A 23,839-nucleotide genomic window follows, 5' to 3' on the forward strand; every position below is an offset into this window, starting at 1 on the left:
CAAAAAAAAAAAAGTCCACAGGATTTGTCCTTTTGTAAATCTGTAACTTGTTACCATCCTTTTTATAAAGTAAAGCTAGCCAGGTATGATGGCACACACATGCCTCTAATCCCAGCACTCACAGAAGAGGCTGACAGATTTCTATGACTTCCAGGCCAACGTGGTCTAATGAGTTCCAGGCCAGTTAGAGCTACATAGTGAGACTGTACAAGACTTCTACATTTGAGTAGTATACTCTTGGTGTCATATTTCTATGTACTGTGATTAACTATCTCCCATAAAATGTTTAGGTGGCAGACTAGAATACAGACTCTTCATATATAGAAAAACCAAAAGTCAGAGGTTAAGCTAAATTCTAAAGGTCTGGGTGGTGTGGCTCAGTGACCGAATACTTTTCTAGCATGTGTCAAGGCCCAATTAAACCAAACAAAAATGAAATCCTAGGCTTTCATCAAGGATCCTTCTATGCTTAAAACCCAGTTCTTACCTTGGGACAAAGCGTCCAAGTGAAGGTGCAGACATTCTGGCATTGCGGGGAGCTCGGTGCCTAGATCTGTCACCACTGTCCCTGGAGAAAACAGAGAGACTACACATTAGACAATGACTGAAGCAAAATCACTCACCTGCCATCCAACATAAGCATCTGCAAACTAAATTGCTACACTCAGGAGAGATGCTCAAAGACAGTAGTCATCCGTTGGCTAACTAGTTAGTACCCTCAAGTAGTTCTAAAGAATTTTCTTGAGTCAATATACTCTTTGAACCCTGAAATATCTGAAAGTTATTTGGGATCTGAAAAGGTTATATAAGAATGCCTTTTTTAAAAAACAAACAAAAAATGTCTTTTTGTTTTCTTTAATTTTTCAGACAGGGTCACTCTACGTCTTAGCTGTCACACAACTCACTATGTAGAGCAGGCTGATCTCAAACTCATAGAGAACCACATGTCCCTGGCTCCAGAGTATGGAACTAAAGGTGTGCACCACCACATCTGGTCCAAGAATGTCTTTTTCTTCATCAGATTCCCTTGGCAGAAAGAGAGACTGATAGAGACTGAGGCTGGGGAGACAGAGACGCAGTTCAGTGGCACAGTCCTTGCCTACCTGGCTCATTCTTTAGTATTACAAAAAGGGCAAGCAGGCAGAAAAACAGGAACAAGAAAAAAATCCTCAGTTCTTTCTTTGAAAAACTGAAAAGTTGACAGTGATGAAAAATATTAGTAAATACACTCCTAAACCAAGTCATTTGAGTTTTTTAAAAAACTATAGATTATTGAAACAACACTAATAAAATGAAGTACCTGCTAAGTTAGTTCAAATGTTGCTAATGTTGTTCTACTTAAATCTCTCTAGCTATCCCATGAGGTATTACCAGTCTGATTTTACACAGAGAAACTAAGAATCAGACAGGCACATCCAAGGTCACAGGCAAGAATGTGACTGAGGATTTAAGGAAGAACTGACTTAAACCTTGGGCTCTTTCCACTGTGTTTCACTGCTTTCTACAAAAAAAAAAAGGGGGGGGGGAGGGACTTTACGTGGCTTAAGTTTCCAACACATCAAAGAAACAATAAGCCAAAGGGCATGGGCTGGGCTGAGCAACTAATGAGCTGCTTAAACAACTCCAGGAAATAAATGAACCTTTGAGAGCCTGATTTGGGACATCTGAATTCTCTCTTTGGATTACCTTCATATCAATGAAATAATCTTCAAACTAGTCCTGGAACCAAAGATAAAGTAACATTTTGGCTTTTAAGTGGCCCACTGGGAAGTTGTACCAACCAAAAACAAGTCTTTAAAGGTTTTATGTTAGGTAGGATGGGCTTCTGAGCATTAAGAGCAATCATTATTAAGGCTACTTGGAAGCTGATCCATTAGAAGTCAGTATTTGTGTTTTTTCCCCCTAAAGAAAAGGTACACCACCAGGCGTTGATGGCACATGCCTTTAATCCCAGCACTCGAGAGGCAGAGGCAGGTGGATCTCTGTGAGTTTGAGGCCAGCCTGGTCTACAAAGTGAGTTCCAGGACAGGCCCTAAAGCTACACAGAGAAACCATTGTCTCAAAAAATCCAACCAAACAAACAAACAAAAAAGTGTGCTACTGTTTTCCTAAGATATTGTATTTTGTTGACTTGAAACTCTGGGGATAAAAGAAAAGACAAGGAGAAAGATGTAAGATTACAGAGGCAGAAAAAAGGAAGGTAGGGTAAAAATTTATAAGAGGAATGGGGGTCTGGAAAGATGGATCACGGTATATAAAGTTTGCCATGTAAGCACCAAAACTGATGTTCTGATTCCCAGAACTCATATAAAAGCTGGGCTGTCATGGAAACAGTTTGTAATTCTAGGAGGAAGACAGGGGATCCCCAAAGAAAGCTGGCTATCTAGTTAGGATAGCCAGAATCGGGGAGCTCTGGGTTCATTAAGAGACCCTGCCTTAATAAATTAAGTGAAGGAGCAATCAAGAAAGATACTCAGCATCAACTTCAAGCCAAGTCCACACACACATACACCACGGACAAGCATGGACATACACAAATACATTAGAAGTGGCTAACCAATAAAATGGAATGATTGCGGAGCTCTTCCCATATACACACAAAGAAGCTGATTATTAAACAAACAAGATAGCTCTCAAACTAAACATATTGTTATTTTTCAAATATGTGGCTGTGATCAGTTAAAGTATTAATCAATTTAAAAGTACAACTAAAGTCATGATAGCTTTTCACTGTTTTGCATTTATCACTGAATGTAACAAATTCTCATGAAAGGAGTTAGAAACATTTTAAAGTTTAAAGGTGTCCTGGGGAAAGAACAGAGAGAGGCCCAGGCCTCAGGAAGACTGAAAACAAAGCTAAAAAGCAGCACTACCAGGCAGATTCTGTCCCATAGCTCTGGGATCTGATACATGCTTCTACACGTCCACAGATCCATCCCCTTCTGGTACACGGAATACAGTCTGGGACTAACAGATGGAAAGGGCAGGGCACTACACAGTACTAGTGAGGTGCCAAAGCTTTAAGATGACATAAAGCTGTGAGAGATGACAAGTGACAACAGTGAGTGGGGAGAAGCCTGACCCTACAATACACAGCACAAACCCCTTTGCGCTGTTTTAAAACCTAAAAACTGTATTTTTCCATTTTAAATGACAGAGAGCTAAAATAGTAAGTAATTTAATGTAGAAACACTAACATACATACAAATTAAAGAGAAAGGGGCTAAAATACAGGGGTAATAGCTCTAAAATGTCTGGTGATTATTGAAATGTGATATATAAAGGAGAATAAAAATAGCCTCAAGTCAGGTATAGTGACACACATATAGTGATCCCAGCATTCAGGAGGCTGAAGTATGAGGATTGAAAGGTTTGAGGCCAGCCTGGGCTGCACACTGAGACCCCATCACCAAACAGAGACAGACAATAGGCAAAGCTGGCTCAGATGTAAGCAAACTCTCAAATGGATGGCACCACAGAAGAATAACATACAAGTGAGTAGAGATGTCTATGTTGGTCTGCATCTTAGCATCTTGGGTAAGGATGGGTAAGCAGGACCTGAACAGCATCTCAATAACATGCAGATAAGCCTAGCAACAGGAAAACAACAGGACAAGAACCAGAACAATTAGGGAAATACGAAACGTGGGAAACATACAAATGAATACTGTCTGAGGGAGAAACAAGCAAAATCCTCTAAGAGAAAATAGCACAACAAACAAGCAGCTCAAACGCTTACTAACCAGGAAAAACCTTGAAAAGAAGAACGTGTCAAGATAGCAATGATCAGAATGACCAAAAGCCAAATTGGGTGATGAGACGGGGGAAAAAAATCGGTACAGCATACAAAATTCACAGAGAAAGGCAGTTTCAAGTAAGCTTGAAGTGGGAAGAACAACTGATTTTATTGCTTATAAAGAAGGGGGTTTGGAGATGACTGGTGATGGGAAAACAAATTTCAGTGCATAGGAAATTTGGGAGAACGAGATAATGGTAAGAGAGTTCCAGTAAAAGACCAAAGGAATTAGAAACACTTAAAATAATGACATATTCAGAAGACTAGGAGCTAACACAGCTCGACAGAAAGCAATCTGCATGAGCTAGAAGGCAGTGAAAGACGTCACATAGAGACTGAATATGGTGCCAAATGAGCAGACCCTGCAGGCTGACCTTAGCAGTATTGGTGATTGCTAAGTACTGGGCTCTACCATAAAATAACTAACAATCTTTAATGGGAAAAAAGTGAAGAAAAGAGTACACAAATGTTAGTGCTGTCTCTCTACCAAGGAGGAGTACTTTTTAAGGGAACACCCGAGAAATCTTCATCAACTGTAACAGCCAGAAGCTGCCTTTAAGCCAGCAGGAAAGAAACTGTCTGCATTATTAATGGCTTTCCCAGTTGTTGAACTCTGTGTATCTCTGATTAACTCTCTAAGGGGTATCTGGGAGAACTGGGGGGGGGGGGGAGGATAAAATTTTGTTACAAATGACTTTATAAAGAAACATCCTACAAACAAGCTTCTAAGACAAGTGTTAATAAAAGACAATGAATCTCCAGAAAAATGGAGAGACACAGCGGCAATTCTGTTAAATGTCTAGGATTTATGGCCTCAAAGAAAAACCATAATCTAAAGGAATGAAAAAATACACCTACAGACGGTTGTCTGAGCCCTGACCAGACAGACAGGTTGTCATTGTTCCTCAGTGACAAACAGCTCTGACCCGAGCCTTGGGAACTAAATCTCTTGCATCAAAAAGCTCAAAAGGCCATTGTCTTTCTGACAGTACAGTTGATAAAAAAAAAAAAAAACCCTTGTCTAAAAGCAAATACCATGTTTCCCTTTACTTATGCTTCTACTCCTCTGCAGACAGTAAAGGCAGAGTCTGCATTCCTATCTCTGAATGCACACTGATCTTGGTCAAGTCCTTTTCTCCCAGGCTGCTATTGGAAACCGAGGCCCAGTCTGCATTTCCAGGGACTGCACTGACACAGGGTTTGAACTTTTGTTCCAGTTGATATTTCCTGTAATAACAGTACAGGTCTCCCCAAAACAGCATTCCTTTTTCTCCAAGGAATGAATACTAATATAAGATAATTCTCATTTACAAATTCTTGTCCTCCCTTTTTCTACCTCCTAATTTCATTTGCCTACATTATGCAAATTTATATTCTTATTGTGCATTTTCTGATAAAACAAACATAAATCTAAGTGGTAATATCTTCTTCCTTGTACCTCCTGGGTGTTTAAATTCATTTCTTCTGTATTTCCCCATGTTCAGCCCAGGCACAATCTAGATATATTCTACTTCTTCTCCTCTTCACCTCTTCTTCTCCATTGCCCAAATTAAATATTCATATGTACTTTATTTGCTCAGGAAGAGTGGGATTTCTAAAGCTACCAGGCATTGTTACACATTTCTAAGCAACAAGTCATAATCCTTGGTAAAGAAGTAGTATTTATATAGGTAGATATTTTATAAACATATTGAGACTTGACAAGTATCAACTAGCCTTCTCCAATAGAGGTCTCCTCACTTCCTGAGAGTTTTCATTACTCTCTCTTTGCTGAGTATGAAGGAAAACATTCTAAGGCAGTTAACACCAAGAGAGTTCCCAAGAACCTCAGGGCTAAAAGAAGTGCCAGCATTAAACAGTTTCCTTTGCCATCAGACGTCAGCCCTGGAGAGCAGGACTTGTTCCCCAGCCTGTTCTTCTACATCATTACACTTGTCAAAGTAGGCTTCCTTAACCAAGGCTGTTAAGAGTCGGCTGTGGAAACACTGAATAACAGCTGTCCCCCACTACACACAAAGTGCAATTTGATACTTGTCAAGCCTCAATATATTTATAAAATATCTACCTATATGAATACTACTTCTTTACCAAGGATTATGACTACTTGTTTAATAAAGAAAAGGATCCAGATAATGATGGTACATGCTTTTAATCCCGCATTCGGATCTCTGTGAGTTTGAGGTCAGCCTGGGCTACAGAGCAAGTTACAAAATAGGCTCCAAAGCTACACAGAGAAACCCTGTCTTGAACAACAAAAACAAAACAAAAACAACAAAGGGGAGGGGGAGAGGAGAGAAAAAGGTGTAAAATTAACTAGAATCCAGGGTCACTGAAATAGTTTGGCATGTAAAAGTGTTTTTCTCAAAAGCCAGATATTCAGTTTGAATTCCAGATCCCACAGTGGAAGGAGATAAAGAAGAACATTGTTTCTGCTTCTGTCTCTCCAACATTTCTCTGTGTAACAGCTCTGGCTGTCCTGGAACTCACTTTGTAGACCAGGCTGGCCTTGAACTCACAGAGATCCGAGTGTAGGATTAAAAGCATGCACCATCATCACCTGGATCCATTTCTTTATTAAACAATTTTTTTTTTGAGACAAGGTCTCTATGTAGCCCTGACTGTCCTAAAATGTGGTATATATCTCAGGATGGCCTTGAACTCACAGAGATCCACCTCTGCCTCTGCCTCCCAAGTGCTGGGATTAAAGGCATGCGTGCACCAACAAGGCCCAGACCCTTTCTTTTCTTTTCTTTTCTCTTTCTTTCTTTTTGGTTTTTCGAGACAGTTTCTCTGTAGCTTCGGAACCCACTCTCTTTCTAATAATTTTTTTTAATTAAAAGTTAAAGACTAACTAGAGTAGAATAAATACACACACTATTTCTCCTGCAGACCTTAGTAACTACTGGAACAAAGCACTATTCTTGGTCTTTCTGTAAGAGTCACCTGTCCGCTTATCTAAAGGGAAGGTGAAAATTAAAGTAAGAGCTTCGCTATGCTTATATAATATCTACATTCAAGAAAGCGGTCTAAGCTCTAACACAGCAGACAGTAATGTCAATGGGCAGACACACTTTCACCCTGCTTGTAAATATTTTTATGCGAAGACAGCTGGCTGAGGACTTTAGAATAGACCTGCTGACAGCAGGTTTCTGGATGTCCTGTTTGTATATTTTGATAAACACTGGGATCCTGCCATTTCAATCCTTACCCCAGACAGAGATGAATGGCAGGAGAAAATGCTTGCGTAGGAAGAAGGCCACCAATCCAGACTACAAAGAATAGAAAATTTAACCTGACCAACTTTCCTTATCTTTCCTTCTTTTCCTTATCTTTCCTGAAGATAAGTTGGAAAGGTCTTCTTCCACAAAAAAATGTATGAAAGAGCCCAAATATGATTGTGCATCACTGTTGAAGGGCTTAGTATATCTGAAGATAATAAATATACAGATTTCTGTTCTCTAATCTAAGATATCTCTGATATGGCAATATCCTCAGTCAGAGAACATAAGATAGAGTTATTAACCCTGTTGTTTGGTCATTATGAGGATTAAAAAAAATTTAAATCTATTATCTCTAAGTAAAAGCATATGTAAATAATCTAGATTTTATGTAAGTATGGCTACTTCATAAATTAGTACATATACATATATAGATATGAAGTTGACACTTTGGCAGACATACTATAAACACAAGTTGATAACAACTATATATATATAAAAAATATACTATAGTAGCTTATTCCTTTTATTCAATTGATGATAAAAGAGAACCAAAGAAAACATGATTTGGTTTTTGGCGACTTTTTACATCTGAATGAAAATTTCAAAAGAAGAGTAAAATGGATCTATGACTTAGAAAAAGGGAGAGTAGAGAGGCCTATGTAAGGCCCCATAGGCAGGACCGTGATGTGCTGAGAAGGTATGGAAACACAATAGAACAGTATCTGTCAAAGGTGTCCTATTAGGCAGATTTCAGATCACATAAACCTTACCTGCTCCTCTGTACTAAAATAACTATAAACTATGACTATATAACCACTACCCCCCACATACACCCACATTTTTTTCTGAGGGCTAGAGAGACAGTTCAGCAGTTAAGAGCACTTGTTGCTCTTCCAGGAGACTCAGGTTCAGTCTGAGCACCTACATAGCAGCTCACAAGTGTCTGTAACTCCAGTTCCAGGAGACCTGACACCCTTGTCTGATCTCTTTGGAGACCAGATAAACAGTGGTACACAGACATAAATGCAGGCAAAACACCCACACATGAAAGATAAAAATTAATTTAGAAACTGACACCCTTACTATCAATATCAAAGCTGAGGAAAGGATTATGGCAAATAAGTTAGGACAGGTGTTCCATTCCCTGGGCTCATTCTTCCCTCTTCTGAAAACTAGAGACTGAAAGGAGCAACTACAGCCAGTACTCGACCAGCTTATAGGACCAGGAGGAAGACAGAGGAGCTAGAAAAAGAAGGAACAAATGGCAGGTCAGTATCAACCTTTTTCACTAGAAGACCTGGACTACTCATGTTAAGGTAGATTATGGTTTGCACCAGAAGTACATTCCTTCAAAAGGCAAGCATCTAGGGAAAGACTTATGAGTGGGGCATTGGGGAAATTAACCCTGGCTAATAAAGGCACCTGGCGGGGGAACACTGGTAAGCTGATGAAGGAAAGATAAAGAAGACAATGTAAAACGAGGTCATGCTGAAGCCCAGGGAGACGATGAGAGCACAGGTGGGCTGGGGAAGCACACACAGAAGGCAGTCTGACAGAGGAAAATCGAGGGGGAAGGAAGGGGGGAGCGAGGAGGTGGCATCAGAAGAAAGGGAAGGTAAAATGAGAACAGAACATTTTAAACTAACCCAGAACTCCATTATGAAGGACAAGTCACGAGGCAGAGTACAGCTGAAAGGCATGATCCCCACATTACACCACTGGTTACAGATAACTTAGACTTCTAAGCACGCATGGGAAGAAGCTAGGCAGTCAGAAGCCTGACTCCCAGAGCACTATATGATAAATGAGCTAAAGTCACCCAAGTTTTTCAGCAGCACTGCAACATCAGTAACCTCAGTATATACGTTTCTCCCTTTCCTCTCTCTTCCTCCTCCACAACCCCCTCCTCACTGTGTGTATGTGTTTACAGTACCAGGGAATCCAACACAGGACCTCACATGCTAAGCAGGTGAACTATATCCAAAGTCCATTAGCATATATGTTTAAACCACTTCCCTGAGTGAACCTGGTGCTAGAAAAATTATTACATCCCCAAGACAACATATGTCATTACAGGCACCTGTCTGGCTCACTTCACTGCTATATGCAGTTGTCTTGCCCAGGAGGACAGGCTGAGGGTCAGAGAGGTGATGGGTTCTTCTTCAGTGATTGCTGATACAGGACCACCACACACCTGCTTCATGCTACTCTTGCATTTATTGAACATTTAAATCTTTTTCAGACCAATCTATGTTTTTCCTTTTGCTTCCCAAATGTTAGTGTGTTCACCAAAAACCTCAGGAAGTCAAGCAGCACAATGGTTGTTTCACTTTATCCTAGTCCTTTCTGCAAAGGGATCAGATATACCATAGAGCTCTATTACAAGATAGCTTATGGGGATATATCCATGCAGTTGACCAGAGGGACGTGGTTGAGGAAGAGGTAAGAACTCCTAAGATCCCAGACCTACTAAGGTGTGCTAATACTCGAATAATGCTATCAGAAAAAGGAGAAGGAAATGCTTCTTTTTCTTTTGCATATTAAAGAACAGCAAAACACAAAAAATCAAAACAAAAGCCAAATGTCTAATTTAATACAAGGCAGGAAAACCCAGTTTCAGGCTGGCAATACGACAAATGGTTAGGAGGTCAGGAATAGAATGTCCAAGGCAAAACTCTGCAGTGAGGTTGGAAAGCATGGACTCTGAAGTCTGGGGCTGATCCTGCTCATTTGGCCTCATCCCTACCCCATTAAAGAACAATAACACCAACAAAAGAAAGGAAGCAAGCAAGCAAGAAGGAAGAAGAGGCAGTGGCATCAGCTTCAGCTGAGGTTGCAGTGGGGAAAAGGGTGGCAGCAGCATAAAGCGGTCACTCCTCCACCCGCTACTGTCGTGTTCCTGGTCCTCCCAGTAATCCCTCTGAGTGTCTAAAAGGTGACATTCAAAGAATTACTGGTGGGGCTAGGAACAAGAAGACTATTAAGTTGAGGCAAAAGAGTTAGACCTTAAGGAATTAAGTTTATTGAGGTTACTGAGATAGAAGATTCACTTTAAGGAAATCTAATATTTAAAATGAAACTTAGTCCTCACATCTACTCCAGTTAGGAGAATAGGGCTCCTGCTTCCTTTGTCCTCTGAAGACAGCCCAAGAGAAGCATTTCCATCATGCAGGCCACAAGGAGATACAAGTGTGGCCAGGAGAGCAGCAGTCATTCTTTCCCACTCAGGCCGGGGGCCCAATGGGATGTCTTTTCCCAAAGGCTCTGGTGATTCAGCAATGCATCTGCCAGAAACATGAGTGTTCTGGGGTCAGGAGGCCTCTCTCTCTGCTCCTTATCTCAGCTTGCAACTCATAAGCAATAACTTAAGGACTGGGAGCAAGAATGCTCACCACTGCTACAAAAGCAGTGGCCAACTTGGAAGCACTCTCAGAATGGGAAAAAGAGGAAGGAAGCAAACTGAGAATATACTTACTCAAAGTCCTCAAATTCCAAGTCGGTTCCCTCTACTGATGGACCCTGGTTGTCTGAGGAAGAAGAGGTGGAAGAACGAAGACGATTCTGTTGGTAGCGCATGGAGCGCTGACGAATACTGTCTCTCCGTGAGAGATACTGGATCATCCTCTGGGCGTAGTATGCAGCAGGAGATAATCTGAGAGAGACAGAGATGGACAAACACAAACTAGCACTAATTTGGGGAATACTGTGAAAGACAGTAAAGACAGCTCTCCCATGGCATCTCCCTGCTGAGACAAACTCTGGATACACAAAAATAACAGGCTGTTTAAGTGACCAGGAGGTTTGTGCTGCTGAATAATGTATACCAGATTATCACCAATGCTTCTGTTCTAAGACAAGGCCAATAGCAGTGTAATCAGTCATCTCCTGATCAAGTGTGGCCCCTTCCCAAGAGGATTAGCACTGGGCCTTTCTTCTATCTTAGCCTCTATGGAACCTGGCTTAGCTTTCCAGGGTGTCCTTAAATAGTTCTTCCTTGCTCCTTATCAATCCACAAAATCTAAGAAATGAAAGAGACCTTAGTAATCAAGTCTGGTCATTTACAGATAAGAAAACAGGCCAGAAGAGGATAATACTTAGATGATTAATAAAGACACTCATGGGTCTTCACCAGTACTTCCTTCTTCAAACACACAGTTCCAGCTTCCGCCTAGTTCCTTATGATCACCTCTTTGAAACTGGTATTTCCTTCCCTCACATATCATAGGCATTTGTGCACAGAAAGGCATTCAGGACAAGGATTGAGAGTCACTGTGCATTTGGGAGAACAGAAGAACCTGATAGAGAAAAGAATTTCCTATCCCTAGAACTACAGCAATGGAGGCGACATCTCCCTTGCTAGGGTTTCAATGAACCATCAGTCTAGACACCAGCTAAAACCAAGGACCTGCCTTAAAGCTTGCTAACATTTTTTTTGGTGGGGGGTGGTCAAGATAGGGTTTCTCTGTAGCTTTGGAGCCTGTCCTGGAATTTGCTTTGTAGACCAGGCTGGCCTCAAACTCAGAGATCCACCTGCCTCTGCCTCCTGGGTGCTGGGATTAAAGGTGTGCGCCACCATTGCCCAGCTCTCTAACAATTTCTAATATATCACACGATTGTCCACATTTCCCCCTTCTTAAAGTTTTCCTCTGTCTTACAAAACTGTTCTATAATTTGAGGCTACAAACTGAGAACATGTGAGAACAGAAGAAAAATTTCTTATATGATAATGTTAAGTGACTGCTAAGCCAATTGCAAGACTTAAAATTTGAGGAACACACAATGATCCAAGTCTAGGACATTACAGAAGAATACGGATGTATACACAAGAAAGGTTGTTTGCATTGCTGTCATCATTTGGGAAAACCTGGGAAACAACCCAGAAGCCCAGCAGCAGATCAAATTAATTACATCCACAGAGAGGAACACTATGAGGCCACTAAGAAGAATAATTGGCTGGGCACAGTGACACATGCCTATAACCTCAAGACTAGGAATCCAGAGGCAGATGGATCAGGAATTAAAGGTCAGTTCCAGCTACATGAGTCTGAGGCTAGCCTGAGCTATGACACCCTGTCTCAAAAGTTTAAAGTGTGTGTGTGTACAACAATCATCTCTATCTACTCATAAGGAAACTCTTCTAAAAGAAAGTTTTAAGGTAGAGAAAGGGTTATAGAAAGAGAATATGTGTGTGTGTATATACACATATATATACATACATATTATTATGTATATAAAAATATTTCTGTATTTAAGGAAAAACAAAAACATAAACCTTAAGTTACAAACCTAGAGCCACAAACCTGGGAGATTTTTTTTAAATGAAGTTTGGATATTAAAAAGAGAAGTGTTTTGTTTTTATTGAGAATATTAAAGAACTGACTGAGAATAACTGTATCTAAATCATAGAAAAATATTTATTGCTTAAACTATGGCTGGGAGACTTGCAAATTTGAGGCCAGTTGAGCAATTTATATTAGTAGGAGAGTCATTTCCAAAACTGCAAACATCTTGCAGTATGACTTTCAGAACCTTTGATACACTGTTCTCAGGAATTCTACCTTCCTAGGCCAAAAGAGGTCTTGTAGTCAACTTCAATGGGGTCTATTAAAGTTGTCCTTCAGGGCAGTCATCAAATGGAATTTCCAAGGAGGTGGTTGGTAATCATTGGAACTCAAAGTTTCTAGATTAAAATAATATGCTACACTGAGCATGCAAAATCTAAATTACCTTTGTACAGTAGATGGGCATGAGATATACAGAAACAGAAGCCTGGACCAAAATAATGGAAAAACTCGAACTATTTCCACAAAGCCTCATCTCGTGGTATTTTCATTACTCATTGGGCACCTGTTGCCAAGCATTCAATCACTGAACACCAAAATTTGGACAGAAGTGAGTGTTTCTGTGCTGTTCTTATTGCTAGCTAACATATCAAAATCTTCCAGCAGAAATCAAACTTGGATTAAATTCAAAGGAATCAGACCAGGAAAGAAAATACATAGTAACAGGAGGAAAATTTTCAAGAGAACTGATCTGGACGAGGCCAAAGTGTACCCATTTCTCAGATTTATGGACAACCAGAAATAATAGTAAAAAATGTATTGTTACTGATATCTGTGGTAGAAATGTTACTGGTGATAATGAATAAAGACTACCCTGTGTGTACAGCATTGCATTAACTCTCAAGTTGTTTAATTTTACTATATGAATTTCCTAAACTATAAAACTACATTATCAGTGGTTACAAATAAATAAATAAAGGAGGAGGAGAGGTTTCTGACATCATAGACTTTGCCTCTTATGTATCTAGGGGGAAACTAGGTTTCTGCATACTTTGGAAAATGTCCCATAAAAGCCTTGACCTATCCATAATACAAGAACATAACTAAGAGAAGAAAAGAAATGAAGTAATATGTAAAGAGAAGGTTAACAAATACCCTCCTGCTGAGGAGCTGGAGCACTCTCAAAACACCCACAAAGTATTCCAAGTGAAAAACTTAAGTGTTTAGGAAGCCTTGCTTCTTGACCCTTTGCTAGTAAAGAAATTAGAGTAGGAATAAATATGAGCTTCTAAGAAAGGACAACAGCTGTGATCTCTGCACTCCGAGGAGGAGGCAGGAAGGTACAAGTCTGAGGGCAGTCTTCACTGGCTGTGCAGGGACTAACAGGTCAACACAGGCTGTGCACTCAGCTTGTTGAGAAATCAATCATTGAAGTTTCCCAGTCTCAAATTTCTGAGGATAAGATTCCTACTGCTGTCTGTAAAGAAACTTTTGTTTGTTTGTTTTTCCCTTTTCTTTTCTTTTTTTGAGATACATTACATACACAGTCCCTCTATATAGTCCTAGTATTCCTGAAACTCACTATGCAAACCAGGCCAGCCTCAAACTCACAGAGATCCCCCTGTGTCTGCTTCCCGACTGCTGGGATTAGAGGTGAGCACTGCCATGGTCAGTCTGAGAAGAAACTACTTCATAGCAGGAAGCTGTGCTGAGTGTCTGAGAAATGAGAGAGTTTGCTTTCCCTTCCCAAGGGCATAGACATTCTCCAACATAACTGGAGGCTGATGTAAATGCCCTTGCTCCAGTCCCTATCTGAATTGCCTGCCTATTTTTAAAGTTCTCTTCTCTACTGTTTAGATCCTTGGATTTGCTAATTCTAGGATATGGAAAACAAAGTAAGAGGGCCACAGAAAGTTTATTTTCTACTAGTATCTTGGGAGAAATAATAGTCAAGTTAGCCCTTTTCAGATCTCTAACAGTCATCAAATCCAACTATGACAACCACACAGGGCTCCTTTCTCCTGATAAATGTAATACAACAACAACCTTAGTTTTGTTATTAACACCATCACCAGCACCAGGGAATTCAGGACAGTTCCTTAAACTCATATAAAAAAATGTCCTCTCCCACCCCAACTTCTAAAAATTTCAGGATCAGGGAAATAAAATATTTGGAGAGGGAGCTCGCTGTAAAAGCAAAAGGATCTCTCAGTTCAACACTCTAATACCCATGTAAAAGCTGGGCATGGTCCAGGTACCTACAACCCCAGCACTGCAGGGGGGAGACAGGTAGATTCCAGATACATATGACTAGATATAATGGCAAGCTTCTAATTCAGTAAGAGATACTACCTCAAAAAATTAATAATAATTTAACAACAATAATTTGGAGAACAACAGAAGAAGTCTTCCCTTGGACTCTACATGTACCCACACCACAAATACACATGTGCATATAACACTCCCCCTACACACACAGTCTTCAATAATGTTTCAATTGTCTTCTAAAACAGTATAAAGCAATTATTTCAATAAAATGACAACTTATTTCATTCAATTATTCTTCCTTCATTTCTTCTTATGGATAGTGTCCAAACACTGGTGGTGCACGCCCTTAATCCCAGCACTCAGGAGGCAGAGGCAGGAGGATCTCTGTGAGTTCGAGGCCAGCCTGGTCTACAAGAGCTACTTCCAGGACAGGCTCTAAAGCCACAGAAAAACCCTGTCTTGAAAAACAAACAAACAAACAAAACACTTGATTTTTAACCTTTTGATATCCTAAATTTAAGTATTTTCCCTATAAATAAAATGTTTGAAACTTTAGCTCTCTTTTTGGCTGTCCATCTGATGGGCAACAGCTTCTCAAGCAGCAGGAAAGAACACCTATGGCCTCCACAGGTACTCCCCTTTAGTACCCTACTGACAGATGGTGAGTCCCAAAGGACTAGAGCTCAGTTAGAATCCTCTGTCAAGAGAAGCTGTGCACTTACCTGCAACAATTCCCAACCACCTGAAACACCTGCCTTAACACTGTAACTGGAAAGTAAAAGAGCACCAGGACCAGAGAGGCACGAGTGGGGCTTCCCCCAGCTTGGCAACCCCAAGGGCCGCCCCTCCCCCCTCCTAGTGCCATTTCTCACTTTGGCCTTACCTCGCTGGGTCTGGGTAAATTGGGTGCTCTCTGGATCCTGCTCCATCATAACGGGATAATGAAATGAGGGAAGACTCCAGCAGCCTCCTAGCAGAGATTAAAAAAATGGCAATAATCCCTGTCAATTACCAACTCAGAGGTCAATCATAAGGGAAATGGGGGAGAGGTAAATAACATCCCCCTTTGCAGCCATCTAGCACCTATTATCTAGGGTCTTACTCTTCCAACAATCTAACTATATGGAAATATTAATAAATGAAGAGCTACATAGCTGCTATACTGGATATGACCACTGTGTTATGCTGAATACTGTTCTCTGGTAAGACACACACAAATGCATCAGAAACATGATTTTCTATCTCTTTGCAGTACCTCCAGCAGACAACAGGAGGCTAGAAGCAACACAAGAGGAAAATGAGGCATGCACAGAGACCATCACACATTTATCCTGGCTTCTGCACACCGTCAGTCCACATACCCTCATTTTCCACTCCTGCTCTACCACACCCTTCTTTTGAGAAAGAGTATACCCAGGACTCACTTAATAACTGGCAAAATTCTTTTCTTCTATCATCCAGCCCCATCATAAATTCAACTGATGATAGTAACACACATTTTATAATTTTTTGGGTACCAGGCCCAAGCATACCCACAAGATGTTAAGAATTACTACATATATAAGAACACTGAGACTAGAGATTTAAATACATAGGCCCAGGACACACAACTATTAAGGATTCCCATAAAGACCTATCTCAATTTCCAAGTGCTTTGAATCCTCCAGAGGCAAACTAGGAAACAAGTGCCTACTGCATGTAGCCATGGTGAGCAATGGCCACCAGCAGACAGGAAGATTAGGATCCTATCACTAAGCTACAGCCAATTATTACTAAGTCACATGCTGGACTCAGTATTATTGCCCTGTCTGTCTGTTTTTGTAAAACCAGAAATCTGGACTTCTGAATGAAGTTTCATGGTTAAGCTTTAGTGAACTTCCCTCTTTATGTACAACAAAGGCACACAGCTAACAGGTGTGCTTCAGGGGCTTTCTGGTCTACCATACTACTTCCCAACTCATATACGCTCAGCAGTCAGTCACACTCCTAGCAGAGAACACATCTCAAAGGAAGTGGTCTCAGAAAAAAAAAAAAAAGTGCATATTGTTCCTCCCAGCAGTATCTTGCCTGGCTCTCCCAGAACAGGTCTCAGGCTCCCTGCCAGATTCTTCCTTAAACAGATCTGCAGAATAAGAACAGCAGCTACCCTTCTTTTCCAATTGAGTTAAGACAATTCAGTATTATTAAAACCAGCTGGCTTTAGGTATAGTCATGGGCAGTCACTATCCCAGCAACTGGCCCATGATGGCATTTCCAGTCAAAGCCAAGACAGAAACAACTGTCACCCCATCCTTTACCCTTCCTGCCTGGGACAACCAATCATTAATGTATGTTTTCGACCGAGACATTTCAAACAACTCCCGCACCCAAATGGAAAGAATACCATATACCCAATGAAGTAATAAAATATTTCTTCTCTCTGGCAATATCATTGTTTGCAACAGCAGGAATATTATACATCATTATTCTAAAACATACTTTTTTCATATTCCAATATGACATAAATTGGGATATATCTTATATTATAAGACAGATTAACTGGCATATTTCTTTTTGTCTTTCCTACCATCACAACACAAATACTGGCATGTCTATATCTTTTAACCACAAAATGTTTGTGGTAGGTAGGTAAAATGTGAATTATTAATACAGTAAATTTATTTCCTCTTTTTAAAACATTATTTAAGTGATACATAAAATCATACAGATTAGCAGGGTACTATGCAGTATCTCAATGCATATATACACTGTGTCATGTTTAAATCAAGCAAAACATGTTTATTTCCTCAATATTTTGTCATTTGACAATATTTGTCACATGAAAATCTGTTAGAATCCTTTTCAGTGGTTTAAAAAACACAGTACAGCATTTGTTACTTTAGTCATTCTACTCTGCAACAGCACAGTTTTTATTTTTGTTATTAAGACAGGGTCTATAGTCCATGCTGGTGTACAGTGAGATATTTTTCTGCCTCTGGCTGCAAAATGCTGGGATTACAGACATGTTTCACAAAGCCCAGCAAAAACGTTTTATTCTGAACTGTTACTTAAAACACTGATCAGCCTATGCCACTTATACAGTACTAATATCATTCTCTTAGACCAGGGTAAGAACTGAAGAATGAAATCAAAACCCTGGAAGACTGTTCAACCCAATACTAAAGTGCTCTGCAGGAGGTACTGAGTACCCCTGAGCTCTGACTGTTACTCTCTGATCAGCTGCTTAGTAAGCCCTTTAGTGAGGGCAGCCTTCAGTGACCTGCTTCAGAAAATGAGCCTGATTAAGTTAGGAAACAAATATTGCAAACAACAAACTATATCATGGCAGTGACAGACCTCACAGAGAGATGAGTGGCTTATCAGGGATGCTAAAAGAAGATTCCTGAACTGGAACAATCTGGATTAGACAACCTCAATTTTAGTGACTCCATTTGATATCTTGCATACTCCAGCTCCCACCCTAACTTTCTATTTTAATCAGGAAGGCTTCTTGAAATCAGAATAGCATCAAAATGTTAAGCTTTGTCTCTGGGGAGTCCTTGATCGGAGTTCTCTTGGAACATGCACCCCTTATGCTTACTCACTCCAAAATCCTTGTGCACACAGTTCCTCAAACAATGCAATGGGGCTGGCAACCAATGTTCCTACATATGTGTGTGTACTACAAACACACATACATACATACATACATACATACTTGTGTGTGAATAAGGAGAGATAGATTTTAACTGCTAATACATGAAATTAAGAGAGCCAATCCAGATGAACAATGTTTCCCCACATACACAAATCACTGATGAAACAGAAATTCTCTACAAAGAATAAAAATAGGCCTCTCCAGTTGGTGTGAAATAAAGTGGACTGGAGTTATGAGATGAGCAGACACCATCACTGTCATGCCTAGGCTCCCCAAAGCACTTTCCCTCCTAGTACCAACTGTTTGCAGGGAGGAGGAATGGGAAATGGCTTGAGTAAATGGGCTAGGGTAGCAGCTGGGCACCTTCTGCTCTGCACACACAAATCTGACTTGACTTAATGACCTATCATGCAATTTGATAATGTGAAATCAGGAAGAGCTGAAGGAAGGTTCAGCCAAATTTGTTCAGGCTTGAAGTTGCCTTTTCTTTCTGACCTATAATCTTAGTCTAGAAATACTTCAGAAAGCCACCAAAACTCTGACAGAAAGGAACAAATAAACCCTCTTTTCTCTAACAGTTTGCCTACTTAATTCTGTATACCAGTAGTATCTGGGTGAAGTACAAAGCCATGTTACTTTGACTCACTGGAGACCAAGAAGAAAACACTATAATTTATCCTTTACGTGTAGCCATGTGTGTTAGATATACAAGGACTTTTTAAAAGTCTTTCAGCAATAACAGCGTGTTTTTAAAAGCCCAAGGCCACTGATCTATCAAATTAACTTGGAATTATTCGATATTTTTAAAACAATTTAATCACATATATAAAAATATAAACATAACAACTATAATCAACCCAAAAGAATAATCATATTCACATACAGATAGAGCAAAAGAGAATAGCAAAGCAGATGTGGCAAAATACAAATATTTAGAGAATGTGGGTAAAGGGCATTTGAGAATTCTCTGTACTATTTTTGCAACTCTTCTGCAAATTGAAATTATTTTAAACTAAACTAAAAGGCAGGTAGGGTGGTTGGCACCTGTGAGTCCCTGCCATTGCAAGTGAGGCTGAGGTAAGAAGAATGCCATGAGCAGCCTGGGCATCAGTGTGGGAGACCCCAACAACTAAATGAACTAAACTAAAAGTTGGATATAGTGATCCCAGCACATAGAAGGCTGAGGCAGGAGGATTGCTGTTGAATTCAAGGCTAGCCTGGGCTTCAGAATGAGACTTTTTCTCAAAAAGCAACAACAACAACAAAAACAAAGTTGGGCAAGGTGGTGTATGCTTTTAATCCCAGCATTCAGGAGGCAGGGGTAGGAGGATCTATGTGTATTTAAAGCTATCTTGGTCTACATAAGTAGCTCCAAGACAGCCAGAACTATAGCCAGAACTTGAAAGAGGCCCTGTCTCAGAAAACCAAACAAAGAAACCCACCCCAACAAACACAGAACCTAACAAGATATAAGCATGGGGGTGGGGGGGCTGGAGAGATGGCTCAGAGGTTAAGAACACTGACTGCTCTTCCAGAGGTCCTGAGTTCAATTCCCAGCAACCACATGGTGGCTCACAGCCATCTGTAATGAGATCTGGTGCCCTCTTCTGGCCTGCAGTCATACATGGAAGCTGAACACTGTGTACATAATAAATAAATCTTAAAAAAAAAAAAGATATAAGCATGGTAGCGTACACATAAGAATCAGCATTTAGAAGGTAAAGTTAGAAGGATCAGGGTCATATGACCCATCATGGCTACATAATGAGTCCAAGACCAGCATGGGCTATAGGAAACTCTGTCTCAAAACCAAATCAACAAATTAAAATACCCAATATTCAAGGGCCTGAAGATGCAGTTCAGACAAGACAGCAAGGAGCACAGGCATTTGCCGTCAAGCCTGGTGACCTGAGTTCAATCCCTAGGACCCACATGGTGGATGAAGAAAACTGACTGACAAGTTGTCCTCTGACCTTCACATAAATGAAGTGACATGTATGTGTATGTACAGACACACAAATAAATGTAATTAAAAATTAAATTTAATATAGAAAAATCTTTTAGATTTTTTAGAAATTTTAGAAAAATCTAAAAAGGAAAAGACTCAAAGAAGTAGTCATTTTCAAAATAAGTAACATTTAAACATTTTTTTAAAGGTTTACTTTGTTTTTTTAAGATTTTACTTTTTTATGTGTAAGGGTGCTTTGTCTACATGTAACTCTATGCATCATGTGAGTGTTGCCAGAAGACCAAATCAGATCTTCTTGAACGAGAGTAGTTACAGACAGTTGTTAGCCACAGGGTCCTCCTGAAAGAGTGTCCAATGCTCTCAACTGCTAAGCCATCTCTCCAGCCCCTATCTCTATTTTTTAAATATGTATGTGCACATATATCATTGTCAGGTATGTGTACATGAGTGCAAATGCCCACAGAAGCCATAGAGGACATCTGATCCCCTGGACTGGGCTATTTAGGTGCTTATGAGCTGCTCAGTGTGGGTACTGAGAACAGAATTTAGGGCCTCTGTCAAAGTAGTATGTGCTCTAACCATCTCTCCATCCCCTGAAAAAGGTATTTTGTTGTTGTTGTTATTTTGGTTTTTGACAAGGTCTCGTTATGTAACCATGGCTGTCCTCTAACTCACAGAGATCTGTCTCTGCTTCCCAAGCACTAGGATTAAAGGCACTGCCATAGTTCCGCTTAAAAAGGTGTGAAACATATACACATTAGAGTTTTACTCAGCAGTAAAAAACAATGACATCTTGAATTTTGCATGCAAATGGATGGACATAGAAAACGCTTTACTGAGTGAGGTAAGCCAGACCCAAAAAGAGGAATATGGTATGTATTCACTCATAAATGGATTCTAGCCATAATTAAAGGTCTTTGAGCCTATTATTCGTGATCCTAGAGAAGCTAAATAAGAAGGTGAACCTAAAGAAAATCATGTAGTTATCCTCCTGGAGATTGGAAATAGACAAGAGTCCCAGGTAACCTCGGGTGCATGGGGGGATGGGAGGGTTGTTGGAAGGGAAGAGGGTTAGAAAGGAGTAGGGGAGGAATGGGGGGAAGGGAGGAAGGATGGATATGGGATCAGGGAAGAATATATCTCAACTAAGGGAGTCATTTTAGGGTTTACAAGAGACTTGATTATAAATGGGATCCCAGGTCCAAGGAGAGATCCCCAGATTGTTCTCTGGACAGAGGAGAGGGTGCCTGAACCGGTCTTGGCCTATAACCATACTGATGAATATTTTGCTTATCACCATAGAACCTTCATCTGGCGATGGATGGAGATAGAGACAGAGACCCACATTGGAACACTGGACTTAACTCCCTAGGTCCAAACGAGAAGCAGAAGGAAAGAGAATGTGAGCAAAGAAGGCAAGACCAGAGGGAACCTTCATCCGACGATGGATGGCGATACAGACAGAGACCCACATTGGAGCACTGGACTGAGCCCCCCAAGGTCCAAATGAGGAGCAGAAGGAGGAAGAACATGAAAAAGGAAATCAGGACCGCAAGGGGTCCGATCACCCACTGATACAAGGGGACTGATCAAATGAGAGTTCACCAAGGCCAGTTGGACTGGGACTGAACGAGCACGTGATCCAACCAGATTCTCTGAATGTGGCCGGATTCTCTGAATGTGCTGGCCCGGAGTCTTTCTGAAAAGCCATTGACACTGGGACTTGTTTCCTCTGCATATACTGGATTTTTGGGATCCAGTCTGTTTGGATACTCACCTTCCTGGACCTGGAGGGAGGGGGGAGGAACTTGAACTTCCCACAGGGCAGGAAACCCTGACTGCTCTTAGGGATGGAGAGGGAGGAGGAGGGGGAGTGGGGGGAGTAGGAGGGTGTTGGAAGGAGGGGCGGAAATGGAAACTTTTATAATTTAATAAATTTCAGACAGTTGGAAAAAAAAAGATTGCTTTAATCATATGTACTCACTCATAAGTTGCTTTTAGACATGAAAGAAAACCAGCCTACAAATCACAACCCCAGAGAACCTAGATAACAGTGAGGACCCTAAGAGAGAAACACACATGGATCTAATCTACATGGGAAGTAGTAAAAAACAAGATCTCCTGAGTAAACTGGGAACATGGGGACCATGGGAGAGAGGAGGGGAGAGAAAGGGAGGGGAACAGAGAAAAATGTATAGCTCAATAAAATCAATTAAAAAAAGAAAAAAAGATTGCTTTAAAACAGCAACTTGCCCTACTGTTCCAAAACACATATGATAATCACTAGGCCTTGAGTTGAGCTTTTAAAACAAAGTTTTATCGTGTATGTGTGTGCGTGCAATATATATAAAATCTGCGACTGTTTTGGAGGTAAGTACCAAAGTAGAGTTGAAGATGATACTGAGAAAAACAAAGCCTAAAAGATTTACTACAAACCCTTTGAAGAAAAGGCTTGTCTGCTTCTGTTTCACAATATTTGCTTACATAAAATTCCTTGAAAGACAGCCTGGCAAGGTAATTCTAGCTACTCTTTGGTTATTATAGGAAGATCAAAAGTTAGAGACCAGTCTGGGTAACACAGCAAGATGGGAGGGGGAAGAGCCATGACTGGAGGCTATGGCTCACTGGGTGGTGGTGTCATAATGCTGTCCGTGGGAATGGGAGGGAGCATGGCTTTGGTTGATTTCTAGCACCTCACCGAAAAGATTACATGTCAACAGGTGCAAAATTCAAGCTGTAAAATTTCTAACATTTTGCATCAATGTTCTCTCTAACGAATATTTTCAAGAGGTTCTCTGTTTCATATGTATGTTTTGATAACTAGGGAGACAAAACAGTAGAAGAAAACTCTGGGGGGGGGGATGAGATCAAGGAGTATGCGACAGATTACCACCAAGGAAAAAAAAAGAACCTTTAGGAGGATCTGGTGGCACACACCTATAAAACCAGGAAGTGGAAGCAGGAGACTACCTGCTCAGTATGAGTTGGAAACCAGCCTGTAGGAGACCCCATTTCAAAAACAAAAGAATAAATCAGCAACCAGTTTTCACTTTAGATACCAGGATTTGGGGAGCAGAAAGTCTAGGTGATAGTCTAGTAAGAATACACAAACCAGTAAGAACACCTCTTTACTAAACAATTTTACCCCAAGGATCCTTGTTGTCATATAACAGAGAAAACCAATATCCTAAAGCAGCAAACATGTCTAGACTTTCTCTAACCAATGCAAACATCAGGTGTCAGAACCGTGCAGCCTCTGCAGATAGAAGAGCTCATATTAGGAGCTAAGGTGCCACTGGAGCCCCAAGTCTTAAGGGATAATTCCCTTGCTTTATTTTATCTGTGTGATATCTACTGTTTAAATTCAGGAGCCAAATGCAAACCAACAGTCTCTTTATGCCTAGAAAATCAAATTTAAGTGTCATAGCTTGACATAAAATGTTTTTGCAGTGAAATTTCTCTTTCCTTTTAGATAGTCTATTCAGAAGCTTTCACACTTTTGATATCAAAGCTTCTTCAAAACCATGGAGCCGCTAAACTGTTCTTTATATGGGATCTACTGATACTAAACCTTATTTGAAATTACAAATTACAAATTTGAAATATCCTTGAATAGTGATCAGCTATATAATATCATATGTCACATGGTCTAGGAAATTCCACTTT

General features: G+C 40.4%; 1 protein-coding gene across 12 annotated transcripts in view; it reads right to left on the reverse strand.

The window, feature by feature from the left end:
- The window catches only part of Ambra1 (autophagy and beclin 1 regulator 1), a 199,516-nt gene that overhangs the window by 96,033 nt on the left and 79,644 nt on the right, over positions 1 to 23,839 (reverse strand). For 7 of the 12 annotated variants that reach the window (XM_048428441.3, XM_048428439.3, XM_085696569.2 and 4 more), the window contains 3 exons: positions 15,451 to 15,537; positions 10,493 to 10,669; positions 488 to 568 (listed from right to left, as the gene is read on the reverse strand). In XM_048428441.3, the coding sequence (XP_048284398.1) occupies positions 488 to 568; positions 10,493 to 10,669; positions 15,451 to 15,537 (345 nt within the window). The remainder of the gene's footprint in view (positions 1 to 487; positions 569 to 10,492; positions 10,670 to 15,450; positions 15,538 to 23,839) is intronic. The other 5 variants (XM_048428450.3, XM_048428446.3, XM_048428451.3 and 2 more) reach the window with 3 other exon arrangements.

This window comes from Myodes glareolus, chromosome 10, assembly GCF_982192425.1.
Source record: "Myodes glareolus chromosome 10, mMyoGla1.1, whole genome shotgun sequence".
Lineage (NCBI taxonomy): Eukaryota > Metazoa > Chordata > Mammalia > Rodentia > Cricetidae > Myodes > Myodes glareolus.